At 42.1% G+C, this 15,414-nt stretch overlaps 1 protein-coding gene across 1 annotated transcript in view; it reads right to left on the bottom strand.

Moving 5' to 3' along the window:
• CUBN (cubilin) overlaps positions 1-15,118 on the bottom strand; it is a 282,087-nt gene extending 266,969 nt beyond the window's left edge. The window contains exons 1-6 of the mRNA XM_006093733.3: positions 15,003-15,118; positions 14,276-14,405; positions 13,254-13,349; positions 12,660-12,698; positions 9,765-9,866; positions 9,019-9,122 (exon numbers count right to left, since the gene is read on the bottom strand). Coding sequence (XP_006093795.1) covers positions 9,019-9,122; positions 9,765-9,866; positions 12,660-12,698; positions 13,254-13,349; positions 14,276-14,405; positions 15,003-15,115 — 584 coding nt within the window. The 5' untranslated portion in view covers positions 15,116-15,118. The remainder of the gene's footprint in view (positions 1-9,018; positions 9,123-9,764; positions 9,867-12,659; positions 12,699-13,253; positions 13,350-14,275; positions 14,406-15,002) is intronic.
• Between the last annotated feature and the right edge of the window lie 296 nt (positions 15,119-15,414).

The following is a 15,414-nucleotide window of genomic DNA, read 5'->3' as shown; positions in this document are numbered from 1 at the left end:
TCGTCTCAACTAGTGGGAGAGGGCACGACTTACTACCGGGGCACGACTGCCACTGTGCATTTTTCTGCTATCATGTCATCAAACCTTTCAGAGGACAGACATCTCTAAGAATTTGTTCAAGATGGTCCAGGGAGAGATCCACAAATCTATTTGTTTGTCCAACTGGACCCACTGGTAAAGCCAGGTGACCCACAGAGCAGACAAGTTCCTGAATGTTCTCCAGGACTGCATAACCCCACAAGCAACATGATATCCACATCTATGATAATTCTCATTCTATTACAAAGAGCAATACTTCTTCTACCCATGAGATGCACTTAATATAGTCACATTTCTTTCGTAGCTGCATTTTAACTCACAAGAAGGAATTATTACATAACACCTAAGCTGGCGAACATTTCAGTTCAACCAGAACCAAATAAGCAAAGTTGTTTTAAATTTTCTTTAAGCTTTGTATAATTCTTAAAATCGCTGAGTTAGCTTAATATCTGCAGTGCGTCTTCAAAAGGAATGTGGAAGGTATGAGAATGGCCCTGGGGGAGCTGGAAGGGGTGGAGGAGTCACCGAGCCCAGTCTTATTTGCACGTATCTGAGCATAGTGGATGGAGCGGAGAGCCAGGCTCAGAGGTCACTGTGTGCCTGCCTTGAACAGCGTTGGACCTCATGGAGGAACTGACCACTGGGGCTAGGAGTCAGAGGCGAGGAACCAAGAGAAGCTGCATAACCATAGACCATGAACTTGTTTCTGAGGGTCCTGGAAAAGGGGGCACTCTACCAGATAAAGAAGATCTTTTAACAACACACATTGAGGTTCAAGTTCAGCTGATGTCCATGGATAAAGACAAACCTGTGACTGATTTTGGGAAAGGAGAGTTTGCTGTTTGAGAAGCAACAAGGGTCACGCTCAGGCACAGAACTTGGTGTCCCCATGGAACAGCACAGAACTAACTGCTGGGGTGGCACCTTTGAGTGGGTTCCTTGGAAGAAGATGTCAATGAACGTGGCCAGAAATGGAGAGTAAGTATAGGGTGAGTACCATTCAGGCCCTTATATGAAGCGTCATAAAGTTACAGGATGCTCAGTTAAATCAGAATTTCAAATGAGTGAATACATTTTTTAGTATACATACATCCTGTGCAATTTGCAATACCAATATATACACATATATAATTGTATAAAAGTTGTTCCAACAAGAAACCATATTTCTGAGCATTCCAAAGTTGCCTTCATCATTAACATTAAGTCATAGATTAGTAGCAATAGATGACTAAACCTAAATAGAAATTCAATTATTCATTCCCTACCAAAAGTTATTTAACTTCCTTTTCTCTCTACAACTCTCCCTCTCATATTCTCTTCCCTTTCTTCTTCTTTCTCCCATCCTTACAAAGACTATAATAATAAAAACATAATATGCTAATTAAACCAGACAGCTAAATGACCTTCCTGACATCATTCTGTTCATCCTTCCAGACGAAGCTACAGTGGCAGGGGCCAAGGCAGAGGCAGTTAGGGGCGATCAGGCAGGTGGGTGAGCAGTTAGGGGCTATCAGTCAGGCAGATGAGTGGTTAGTGGCAATCAGGCAGGCAGGCAGAGTGGTTAGGGGTGATTAGGCAGGCAGAAAAGTGGTTAGGGGTGATTAGGCAGGCAGAAAAGTGGTTAGGGGTGATGAGGCAGGCAGGCAGGTGAGCAGTTAAGAGCCAGTGGTCCCGGATTGTGGGAGGGTTCCCTGTGGGATCGGGCCTAAACTGGCAGTCAAACATTCCCGGAGGGGTCCCAGATTGCAAGAGGGTGCAGGCCCAGCTAAGGGACCCTCCCACACCCCCAGCCCTGTGCAGAAATTTCATGCACCGGGCCTCTAGTTTTTGAAGAGAATTTAATTAGATTCTTAGAGAGATTATAATCTGAAGTTCTATAATCTATAGTCTGAAGTTCATGTACATATTTTTTCTTTTTTCTTTTTTAAAATATATTTTTATTGGTTTCAGAGAAGAAGGAAGAGGAAGAGAGAGATAGAAACATCAGTGATGAAAGAGAATCATTGCTTGGCTGCCTCCTGTGTGCCCCACACTGGGGATTTAAGCCTGCAACCCAGGCATGTGCCCTGACCAGGAATCAAACCATGACCTCTTGGTTCATAGGTTGACTCTCAACCACTGAGCCAGGTTGGCCTGGCTCATATACATATTTGAGCATTTGATCCAAGTGGCTCCCTTCTTAAAAGTTTATTTTATCACCATCACCACTTGTCAAAAGGTTTTTTTTTAATTTTTAATAGGCTTTCTGAGTCTATCATAGATGAAATATCTGAGTGTCCTGAACCTCACGGGACATGACTGACCATACCTATTAACTGTTCATCTCAGACAATGTAATAACTTGCTGTTTCTGTTTCTTATAAAATAACTAGGGCCTGGTGCATAATATTTGTGCACTGGGGGGTGTGGGGGCCCCTTAGCCTGACCTGCACCCTCTCTAATCTGGGAGCCCTCAGAGGAGCCCTCTCCAATCAGGGAGTTTCTGTCTGTCTTTGCAATCATATGAGCAAGTTGTCTGAGACCCCAACTCGGTTTTGTTTGTTGCTCACAGAAAAATAAAGGCTTTTTTTTTCTTTTGCTGCTTCATTGGTGGAGATTTCCTGGAAGTTTTAGGATATCTTCCCTTTAATTTTTCCTATACACTCTGATTTTATTTATGTCTCTCACCTTTGCTTTCCCTCCACCCCCTACCACAACAGTAACTTGCTTTAGGCTCACTTTGCTCTATTGTCTAGGAGATCTGTCTGTCACCAAAACTACTATTCCCAGAATTCCTGGTGCTCCCCGCGCTCTTGGTTTTCCCTTCCTGCTCTGTCTCCATCCCACGGCCTCCCACTCTGCCAAGTTCTCCAAGCCGCCAGCTCTCCCTCTCTGCTCTCCGTCTGGCGGCTTTGGGAGCCAATTTCCCCAAGCCGCTCCACTCTCCGCCTGCTCTGCCACTCTGCTCTCTGCCCAGTGCCTGTGTATGCAAATTAACCCGCCATCTTTGTTGGGTTGATTTGCATATTCACTCCTGATTGGCTGGTGAGTGTAGCAGAGGGACAGTCAGTTTATATGTTTCTCTTTTATTATATAGGATAGTGCTAATCTATAAACACTATTTTCATCTTGGGACCTAAAGGCATTTTCCTGTAGGATGTGCTCAGGAAATTGTGTTTATCTCATCACTAAGAGCTCTACTATTGGACAGTGGCTTAAGATTTGAGAGGAGATTCTGGTTCATAGACTTTCAGTTGAATCCTCCCATTTTATCTCTCTCTCCTTCTTGCTCTTATCACTTGGAGATGAATTCATTTTAATCCTACACTCTCATCTACACAGCTACAAAGTACACCTCTTTCATGATATGATAAGAAAGAAGTGGGGAGGAAGAAGCCAGTAGACTATGAACTCCCTTGCTGTGATCCTCAAGACAAGTATTATTAATCCCATTTTACAGGCGAAGCTCACATTGCCCAAGGAAACATATCTGTGTTACGTCTAAATGATTGTTTTTCTTTCTTTTTTTTAAGATTTTTAAAATTGATTTTTAGAGAGAGAGGAAGGGAGAGGGAGCGAGAGAAATATCAATGTGAAGCCTGCATGCCCCTCACCGGGAATGGAACAGGCAACCTTTCAGTGCACAGATGACGCTCAACCACTGAGCTACATCAACTAGGATGCACCATTGTTTTTCTAGATCACATCCCCACATCCAAAAGCTAAAGTTTGTTGAAGACTTTCCCTTTTTATGTCTTTTTAACAAACAGTGTTTGTATGTAAAACGTATTCTCAAAGTATCTGAATATGGCCTTTAAAAAAAAAGAGTAATGAATTATAAACCTCCCTGCAAAAGTCACTTTTGTAATGACTAGGTTTTTCAGTCTTCAAAAACACGGCAAGTGCTCTTGGCAATTGAAAGAGGTCAAGTGCACTTTCATAGTCATAGTTTAACTTGCTTTAGAGTCCATGGTTCAATGCTGATGTAACTGACTAACTGAAAGAGGTAATGAGCTTAATACCTAACTACTATTTAAGTTAAAACCAGACAATCTTCATGGTTTAAGCTCTCCACGTTTTAAAATCCACCAGTGTCCTAGAAACCTTCTCAAACGGAGCCTGAAGTATATAATATACACCACCATGCGTGCGTGGCAAATTTGGACCCATAGGGATGTCTTAATCCAAAGTAAACAGGAGAATAATAAGAATCAATTCTTCAGAACAAAGATGCAATAGCAGCATTGTGTCAAAATATTAGCTGTTAGCTGCCTGAAGCAGTTGAGGGCAAGCCCTGGAGTCACAAGAACTCCTAGGCAGAAACAATGAATGGTATTCCTTGCTCTGCTTTCAGTAACTCTAAAAAATAATTTTAACAAGAAACTTTCTTGTAAAATAGGGCTTTTGATTAATTAGCATTTGCATAATGATTTACCTTTCAAAATAGGAATTATAATCCCTTTAAATAAAGACTCCTTTGTCTCCCCAAATCACTGGACTCCCAGAGTTAGAGGCTGAAGGAGGCCCCCAAACCAGAGCAAACTGCCCATCCTGTTGCCACAGCTCCAGATTATCCAACAGCCTCTCAAGTTTAACTTTAGCAAATGTCTGAAGTTTCCTGAGGGGGTTACTAGCCTCAGAGAAGCTACTGATTAACAAGGATTTAACCTCACTTAATAGAACTCAAGGAAGCCTCCAAGTGATTGCTGTTTCCTTACATAGACTCCACAGAGCAAGAATTTAATCTTACACTCATGCACATTTCCTATGAACTTTTATTCCTTCAAAAATCTCTCTCATGTCCAGCCAGTGTGGCTCAGTGGTTGAGTGTCGACTATGAACCAGGAGGTCATGGTTTGAATCCCCGTCAGGGCACATGCCCAGGTTGCAGGCTCCATCCCCAGTGTGGGGCGTGCAGGAGGCAGCTGCTGACCAATGATTCTCTCTCATCATTGATGTTTCTATCTCTCTCTCCCACTTCTTTCCTCTCTGAAATCAATAAAAATATGTTTTTTTAAAGTCTCTATTATATGCCTGAATTAGAGTGTTTATGTTGTAGAAAATGAAGTGGAATTCCTGAGACTTCATAAACTATCCCCATATCAAGAAGAACCTAGATTTAAATGTTCTGCTCTCAGCCTTCAGCAGATCCCTAAAGGGCAGAGACTAGAAACCAGAACTATTTCCAGAGTCAGCACAATGAGTCTTGGGCTTTCTTTTATAACGGGTGCAAGAATTGCTCTTAAAGTTTGAGTCTGCTGTTTAGGTAGCTCTCAACTGAAAGAAATCTCTAACATTCCCCCTGCCCCCCATTTGTATCTGGACAAAGAATTTTCACCCCTGGCATGCAGCAAATAGTTGTGTCAAAGTTTTTCTTTTCTATTTGCGGGGGGAGGGGGGAGAGTGGTGCTGGGAGAAAAATAATTTTGCCTTGGTTTATGGCTCTCATCCCACTTGCACACTTTGATATTCAGTTGCCTTGTAAGACCCTAGAAGACGGTGATGATAAAGGAAAATCAGAGTGAGATCTTGTGGGGAGCCAGCACAGCCATGGCATACTCAGCCCCAGGGCGCCTTATGTGCCATGCCTGCTCAGCCTGGTTCAGTGACCCTGAGTGGGGGGGGGGGGTGAAAGGATTGAGAAAAGACAGACAAGAGAATGAAAGCTGGGTCTCGGTGGGACACTGCTCCCTGATGAGGAGACAGCGCCAGCATCCACAAGCCGTGACTTTATTCTATAGCAGATGCCACGAGACAAAGTAGGGGCGTGATCAAGTTGTTTACAGCATTCTCCTGAGTTCCAACCCTACTCAACTACATGCACCTGAACTCTATCACAAGGCACGTGGGGCCACGTGTTTGGACCATAGGTTCAAGCTTACAACCATAGCTGTTGGCTATAATTGTGCTGGGAGGGCTCTGCCCTCCAGCTGGGACTTGCACGTGGCAATGAGAGGACCCTGTCCTTTCATTAGTCCGAGGCTTGAACCTGGCCAAAACACTGTACCCGTGCCCCACAAGATCTAATTTCCAGGACATTCCTAGATATCAGGAAGGCAATAAAGTATTAGTGCTAGAAGCTGGGACATTTGCCACCTAATGTCTGTAAGCAGCAGTTCTCCTTGATAAATGCCCATAAACATACATCAGGAGATAATGCTTTCAAGAGAATGAAAGATTAGACCCACATTCTGGATCTAGCCCAAGCTTGAATGTTTATAAAAGCAGCAACGGGGGAGGGTCATTTAAGTGAGAAACAAAATACTGATAGCAAAAGCTCTTTAATAACACAATATTTATGTGGAGAAGTTAGAGGTGGTTAATTTTAGTTTTGAACCAATTATTAACTCATTGATGTATCTATCAGGAGTTTCAATGAGTCAAAAGTTGTAACTTAGAATGAGAAAAAAAAAGTTAAGATCAGATCAAAAGAACAAAAGACAATGGGGGGGGTGGATAAAGACACATATGTAATACCTTAATCCAGTGGTCGGCAAACTCATTAGTCAACAGAGCCAAATATCAACAGTACAATGATTGAAATTTCTTTTGAGAGCCAAATTTTTTAAACTTAAACTATATAGGTAGGTACATTGTTATTAACTTAATTAGGGTACTCCTAAGCTGGCCTTTGCTAAAAACGTCCTCAATCTGATTGAGGTACTTTCGCTGAGGTCCACCCCTTCCAACTCTCCCATCCTCGTATCCCCCTGCCCACCTGCACCGCATCTCCTGTCGCCCGACCAACCGACACCCTCCACTTCTTCTAAGGCCACTTCTTCAAAATAGATTCTCCCAGGCTGAAAACTGACTTCTGCGCATGGGCCATGAAGTTTTAATTGCACTGTACATGCGCGCCCGCACGTGGTATTTTGTGGAAGAGCCACACTCAAGGGGCCAAAGAGACACATATGGCTCGCGAGCCGCGGTTTGCCAACCACTGCCTTAATCAATAAAGAAAAAAAATTTAAAAAACAACAAAAGAATAAATTAAATGAAAAAGAGAAGGGTTGTGACTGCTTTTTGAAACAATATAGTGTGTTTACAGATGACCAGGAAAGAAAAAACAAAATTACTGTACTTATTTTTGCTGGAAAGAACAGAATGAATATCGTTGTGAGGGAATTGAAGGACAAGATAGTACAGACGATAGTAAGAGAGCAAATAATTGCTCTTCACTCTGGTGAGATTACACTCCAGTGTATTCATGCACGACAAAACCAATTCCTTTCTCTTTTATAATCACAGAGTGCAAGCTACCAACCAATATATGGAGAAAGATAATGTATTTTAGAAAGTGACTGTAAGAAACCATACAGAAATAAGTTTGAGGTTGATCTGCCATAAATTTTTGGACTTGATTATTCAAAAAGATAATGTGCCAGCCAGTCTTCCTAGAGTTTGATGGGAACCTGGAGGTGGAGTGAGGCTTATCTCTTATCAAGGAAAGGAAAGTTTTCCTGGAGAGGGCGGTACCTGAGCTGAGCAGGTAAATGCTGTAGACAAGCCACTGGACAGGGTCAGTCAGAAGATAGGGGCTGCATGATGATTGTCGTGAGGGGCCTTGTAACTAATTGAAGAAAGTCAGTGAGAGTTAACTATTTGAAAAAACCGCAGTTCAATCCCTGATTCTTATTATGGTTAACATGTTGCATGACTTGAATAAAGGCACCCTCACTAAATCTATTGCTATGGTGGGGTAGCCCTTGATGATGTAAGAATATCCAAAACCTGTGGAGAATTTTCATAACAATTTATTTGACTCAAATCAGGATATTCCTGGAAGCAAGATCTCAGCAGGCTGAGAAAAAATGCTCATAAGAATAACAGTTTTCAGTTTCTTGTTTGCATTTGAGATTAAGGAGAGAACCTAAGGAAGATGGCATCAAGGTGGGAAAAATGAAGGCAAGAATTGGATGACAGAATAGTTAAAGGTATGTACTGTTTTGAAGGTGGCCAAGTTTTAGAAGGAGGGTTCTAAAGGGACATTTCAAAGGGTTATAAAGGTACATTTCAAAGGTGTGTTGACCTAGATGCACAAAAGCAAATATAAGCCTTTTACTGAAGAAGTTATGTGCCTGACTACCGCCATGAGCTGCCCACTCAGGAATTCATAATCAGACCACCCTGAGAGGCTACTTTCCTGGGCATCCCTTTTTCATCTACACCTGCGTCTATTTAAAGCTCTTAGATGGCTGCTCCTTCGATCTCTGAGTGTTACTAACCCTCAGCCTCACCTTGCATCATGCCCTCCGTACTCTCTATGCCGGCCACAGTGGCCCTCTTCCAGTTTCTCAGGGCCTCTAGAAAGAGGAATTCCTTGTGGGGTGAGAGTTGAGGATGCACAGCTTTTCTTGCTCTAGGTAAATAATTGTGTGTAAAGTTTAAATAGAGCCACATATTTCCCCATGGACCACCTAATTTTGCTGCCAATACAGATAGTTAATCTTGGGTGCTTTTAACTATGGGATGTTTTAATCCTTCAAAAACACACCTTAATATATATAATGTGATATATATATATATATATATATATATATATATATATATATATATAATTGCTTTTTTAGAGAGAGAAGGGTAGAGGAAGAGAGAAACACAGACCAGCTGCCTCCTGCACAGCCCCCACTGTGGATTGAGCCCAAAACCCAGGCAAGTGCCCTTGACTGAAATTGACCTGTCAACCTCCTGGTGCATGGGATAATGCCCAACCACCTGGGCCACACCGGCCAGGGCAATATATATTTTTAAATATGCAAAAGTGATAGTTTTTACCCAAAGCTTTAAGAGACTTTACATGTTTCTGCTCATCCCTCTGGGGGCTTTTGACCTCAGCCATAAGAAGGGCATTCCTCAGGTGGCTGCTGCTCCTCAGGCCCCAGGCCAATAACAAGACATGCAGACCAAACCTAAGCTGAAGCAGAGCCACCATGGCCAATCTACAGACCCAGGAGCAGGAAAAGTAAAAGCTTGTTGTTTAAAGGAAAAAGAAACAGTTACCTGTAGCTCCCTACTGTATTAATACACGTGGCTCCATTCTGGCAGCCGAAGGGTGTTCCCGCATAGATCTCACATTCATTAACATCCGCTGAGCACAGAGGACCCTGTGTTTGTGTAAAGAACAAAGTCAGGTGCCACAGGTTACAGAGGCATCCAGGGCCCACGTGCCAATGAGATGTTTAAGGATTTACACACAGACAGTAAAGACAGTCAAGCCAAATCCAATAACAGCAGTACTAATATTAATCTCTGGTTAGCCTTCCTCTGGAACTCAGATTTCACCCCATAGGAAAACACCAGTCACACAAGAAGGATCCTATGCAAACTAATTCGCATTTCACTAGGGCGCTGTGCCTGGGAACGCTCACCAATTGTATTTTAATAAGCATGTCAGGTACATTGACACCATGAATAGGAAAGAACAAGAAAATGCACACGGCTATGTCAGATTTCTTTAGTACATTTGATGCTAAACAATTTAAATGGATGTTAGCCGAAATAGTATACACTTCCATGTAGTTATCCACTCCAGTGAACCCCTCTTTACGATGGCTTAGCATTTAGTGGGTTATATATGCCTGCTTGCCATTGTTTGGATTTTGGCATACATAGTATAATTCATTCCGATTCAGAAGACCACAAAATCCTAGAAACTTTAGATGGAAAATTAAATATGTCTGAATGACTCCAAGGAAACCACAGATGCTGACTCACCACCATTTTTAACCAAAGACCCAGTGACTCACCTTCCACTGTGAAGGACAGATACAAAAAAAGGAATCATGAAGATTGAGGCAGGTTCCACCGTTTTGGCAGGGATTGCTGCTGCAAACCTTTTTGTCAACTGTCTGAAACAAAGACAGGACAGTCAGAGAGGGAGTAGTACTTGCCGCTGGCGGCAATGAAAGGCCTGTCTCGGTGCAGATGTGTATGTACAGCTACATTTTACCCCAGTCCCTGAGGGTCTTCCTCCAGATGTTAAATCAGTTACTTAATTCTTCTTCAAATCAATGCTCTTGTGAAAAATATAAGTGTTTCACATAGGTCCTATTCATGTTCCTTCACTATTTGCATGGATTTAACCATGGATGGGATGAAGCATGAGGTGAGACAATTCTCACTCTATTCTTTGGGAAAGCATTTTTCGCCAGAGAAATATATGTTGGTAGACAAGCGTGAAGAGTTCAGGTGTGGGAATAATAATGGACATTCTTATTGTGCTAAGAAAATAAAATGGAAATGCCGGTTCTTTTGCTGTTGCCGTTATCTTTAGTCCCTCCAGATAAGCATTTGAAATAGGATCATCTTTTGCTGTCACCCCTCCTCCAAGAGTCAAGATGACTGAACTCTTTTCATCCAGGCCCCTTTGTGAGCAATGTGACCCCCTTAGATACACCCTCCACTCTCATGCTCACATGACTACTTTCAAACTCGATTCACAAACAGACCGCCTTTGTCTACACAACCTGGGGAATACGTCAGTTACCAGTTCCAATCTTGTAAGATTTGTAATGGTTCGGAGGAGGAGGGGGCAGAGAAAACTTCTTTAGAGAGGACAAGTGATTAGGTAAGGAAAGGTATGCTATTAATTTCACCTAATCATAGTCTAATTCTATGTTTTAAAAGTGAAAATAGGAGTAAAGTGTTCACTTTATTCCTGTTAATATTCAGCACCTCACAAAGAAAATCAAGCCTGTTGCTGTCATTCTACAGAGGAACTGGGGGCCGGAGGACAGCCAACCAAACGTCTCGGCACCATTTATTGCAAAGCCCATTCTCGCTTCATCTTTGTCGTAAGTCAGGTGACCATACACGTGAAGGTCTCTTTCTGGACCACGTTTTCTTCCATTGTTCTATTTGTCTCTCTTTGTGCCAATACCACAATTAGCCCTGTCCATCAAAGGACACTATTGAGAAAGTTAACCACATTCTCTTTAAACGTTTTCCTGGTGTACAAAAGCAACTTTGTCTGGGGAACAGAAACCAATAAGCCTATGGGGACCCGACAGGAAATGGAATCGCTGAGCACTCAGGAGGAAGACAATAGGGAACATGGAGACTGTCCTGCCCAGAGAGCACCTGCCCTATCTGAAGGCATAAAGGCACTTACATTCAACATCATTACAAATTCTTTCTGGGGGATAACAAGGACCGTCTGAGCTAATTTCATCACGGCACCCAGCTCTAGAAGTCTGGTAGAAATAGTGAAGCACTCCATGAGACTGAAAATGCTAGTGCTGGGTCTTGATCCACAGGTGTGATTCATTGTTCACTTTCATTCACTTAGTTACTCCTTTAAAAGATCAAGGCTAAGCGTACAATTTATTATCTAAGTCGGGAAGAGGAATAAATTAACTTGTTTGCCAAATATGAAACATCAAAGCAGAAGACATCATTTGAAGCATACTCAAATCAGATCAAGAACATTAGGGCAGAGACCTAGCTGGCTTGGCTCAATGGATAGAGCATTACCCTGCGGACTGAAGGGTCCCAGGTTCGATTCTGGCCAAGGGCACATGCCTGGGTTGCAGGCTCGCTCCCCGTTTGGGGGCGTGCAGGAGGCAGCCGATCAATGATTCTCTCTCATTGATGTTTCTCTCTCTCTTCTTCTCCCTTCCTCTCTAAAATTAATAAATAAATATATTTTTTTAAAAAAACAAAGAACATTAGGGCAGAGATTGTTAACCTGGAATCCCCTGCCTTTTATTTAAATATTTAAATATGGGACACTCTGTGCATTTCTTTGGGTAGAAGGTTATGACTTCCATGAAACTCTCAAAAATACCAGCCTACTACAAAAGGGATTTTAAAAAAAAACAACGAACCCCAGACAAGGACTAGTTTATAAGCCTGTAGTACAACGAAAGGTATACCCTAAGACAAGCATGTCAAACTCAAAGGCTAACACGGGCTAAAGAAAAGAGGCATGCAGCCTGCGGGCCGAGAGTTTGACATGCTTGCCCTAAGAGATTGTTCAAATTTACCAGCAAGCCTACTTTTATTTTTTTTAAATATGTTTTATTGAGGAAGGGAGAGGGACAGAGAGCTAGACACATCGATGAGAGAGAAACATCGATCAGCTGCCTCCTGCACATCCCCACTGGGGATGTGCCCGCAACCAAGGTACATGTCCTTGACCGGAATCGAACCTGGGACCCTTCAGTCCACAGGCCAAAGCTCTATCCACTGAGCCAAACAGGTGAGGGCAGCAAGCCTACTTTTAAAGAAGTTTGGAATATTTTGTGATACACCTCAGACTTCTTAATTTATTGTTAGAGAGGACAAATGATCTTCAAAACTTAGTCCTTGATGCCAGAATCAGCAAGCTGGGTGGTCAGTAGCTGAGCAGAGAGAGCACACTTAAGCCCACCATATCACCACTGAAGGGTGACAGCATAAGAGGAAGAGCACGTGGAGTGGTGAGCGAGTCAGAGGCCGCAGTGCTCACATGCCCAGTGACCTTGGGCTGGTCACTTCATCTCTCTGAGACTCAAGTTCCTCATCTCTATCCTGGGAAGCATAAAGTATGATGATAATTAAACTATAGCAAAAATCAAAGTCCTTGATATGAATCATCCATCTTAAGATAAGAATACTAGATTCGTTAATGATGTTAGATATGTAGTACTTATGGGACTTACCTGCTGTAAGCTTTGAACTTTTCTCTCAAGATCCACAAACTAGAAGTGGGGAGGAAAGAGCATAAGTTACCTGATTCAAAGGCATTTTACATAAACTGTTATCCCCATTGACATGCTTTTCTAATGCCCTCTTTTGGTGACTCACTTTATCTGTTTGGTTCTTCTTTTAGTGCCAGACCCCTCATCATTCCTCTCCCCTCCAAGCTTCCTTTTCTTTCTACTTTCATCACATAGACTTTTTAAGAAAGAACTACAACCCACTGATGAATTGATTCATTGCTTCTCTGCACACAATGACTCTGGGAATTTTTATCAATGACAGGGATTCATCCACTTCTCCAATAAGAAGGTTGTTATCAGAACATGAGCAAGGCTACTTATACAACAAGTTCCTGCTACAGTATTTCCAACATTCTGCCCATCACCACATCCACATCCTCTATGAGAGCTGTGTCATTTAACCAAAATGTCCATGATTGCAATGTTAAATTTCTACAGAAGACACAAAGTTGGTATGTTTCCTGCCAAATGGTTGCTTATGAAGGTGCATTGAGGAGACCCCACTTGCTTTAATGGTATAGATGTCAGACTTACCTTAGAATTAAGCTGATGTATTTGACTAGAAATATTTTGAGGCAGACCACCTGCACTCCTTTTTAAATCTGCAATATCGTCTTTGTTTTTCTGGATCTAATTTTAAAAAGAAGATGAAGAAGAAAAAGAATGAGGAGGATAAGGATGGAAAAAGGGGGAAGAAGCAAATAAATGCGAGTGAAAAATGTTCGTATGTGTTACAGGAACAAAATTTTAAAATTTGAGCATTATTTTATTTTAAGCACTAAAATCTTGGCCATTATTATAAAAACCAAAACACTGCCATGTAGAATAAACTTCAGACTAAAATAGCCATGGCATAATTCCATTTACCATTTTCAGCAACCATCTCTCAAAGTATTTTCCATTTGCAGTTTTCCCCCATAATAACAGTTTAGAGTGTTTGTTAAAAGGCCTGGCTTGGAATCAGACTGTTCGGGTTTCAAATGCTGACTCAGCCATTCTGTGTGTGCCCTTGTGCAAGTGACAGAACTGCTGCAGGGTCCCTTTACCCCCTATAAACGGGGTCATCATCAGCCAGCTTCCTGGGCAGCTGTGCGGGTTAGATGAGATAATGCACACAAAGTGCAGAGTACAGTGGGCAGCCCACAGCGAGCTCCAAATAATGCCAGCTGCTGCACCGCGGCTGACGCACCAGCATGATGCAGCTAAGAAGGAGCACTGGAAACACTCAAGAAGAAGGGAAATAATTGGCCAATTCTGTTCTGTGGTAAAAGTGAACTGGTCACTTCTCCTTTCTCTGGTGCCCCTCCTTCTTTGCTCCCCGTGTGGAGGAGTCCCCAGTATTATCTCTGGACTAGAGTGTGTAAGCCTGCACAGCACTAGCAGCACACCCTCTGCCCATCGTTAACCCGAGGGCATGGCTCTTTACACGGACTTGCGCCCCCTCCAATTATGTGCCCGGTGCTAAAGATTCAAGGTACAGATTAATAAGTAACTGGTCAATTAAGTGACCATACATGGATATACAAAATTACTTCACTATATTACCAATGTATTACCTGTTGTAAACATTCGCCAAGGTCTTCATCATTTAATTTAATTTTCCCCAGGGATCCAGTTTTAAATTCAATGTTTTGAGCAGACCCAGTAAGAAACACTAAATTTCCTCTCTCTGTAGCCATTCGAGGCCTATATAATACAAACCAGAGAATGCATCATTAATTAGGATATAATTTTTTAAAATATATTTTTATTGATTTCAGAGAGGCAATGAGAGACAGAAAAATCAATGATGAGACAGAATCATTGATCAGCTGCCTCCTACACACCTCACACTGGAGATTGAGCTTGCAACCCAGACATGTGCCCTGACCAAGAATTGAACAGTAACCTCCTGATTCATAGGTCAACGCTCAACCACTGAGCTATGCCGGCCGGGCAGAACATATAATTTTTAAATCCAAAAAATGAAGTTTCTCACTGAATATTTATAGAGTGCATATAACTTCACTTTTGGGCAACTCAAGTAAATTCTCCCTGTTCATATGCCATTCATTTCTCTGCAAATTTCCAAGAGATATCTCCATTTTGCATACTTGCTTTATTTGCAAAATGATAAATAAATGATTTGTGTAGAAGATAATTCCACACATTTTTTCCTATTTGTTTTTAATATCATTATTTTTCTCAAGAAAAATTACTCCTTTGCTTATCTGGCTATTTGGGAAAATGGATAAGGAACAACCCTAGTCCATCAGCAGAAAAAATATGCATGGATCTACTTACTGTTGGAGGTCAGTAATCCTTGTTTGGCTCTGCAACTCAAGTCGTCCAGTTTCACCATCTGATTTTGCAAATGTCAATAAAATAACCACACTCCAACGGAAAGATGAGGACATGTTCCTCACCAACCCTCCTAGGTTGTCGGGTAAGAGGGAGGCCACTCCAACCGAGTGTGGGAGTCTGGAGAAAACAGACCAGGCAGGTGTGTACTTTGACCTCTGGAATATCCTGCAAGTTTTTAATTCTTTCTTCTTTGCCCTAGAAGGCTAAGTTGGTCTCCCCCCCCCCCCGAGGGTGTAAATGATCTTAGCTCTTCTGTACTCTTCAACCTTTAAGTGATGTGCAACTTAATCATTATCTATTTGACCTTTGAAATGGTAACACACTGCTTTGGAAACACCCACTAAAACAATCC

The sequence above is a fragment of the Myotis lucifugus genome, unplaced genomic scaffold (assembly GCF_000147115.1).
Source record: "Myotis lucifugus unplaced genomic scaffold, Myoluc2.0 scaffold_121, whole genome shotgun sequence".
Taxonomy (NCBI): Eukaryota; Metazoa; Chordata; class Mammalia; order Chiroptera; family Vespertilionidae; genus Myotis; species Myotis lucifugus.
Note: the sequence above shows the minus strand (reverse complement) of the source record. Positions and strands in the feature narration are given on the sequence as shown.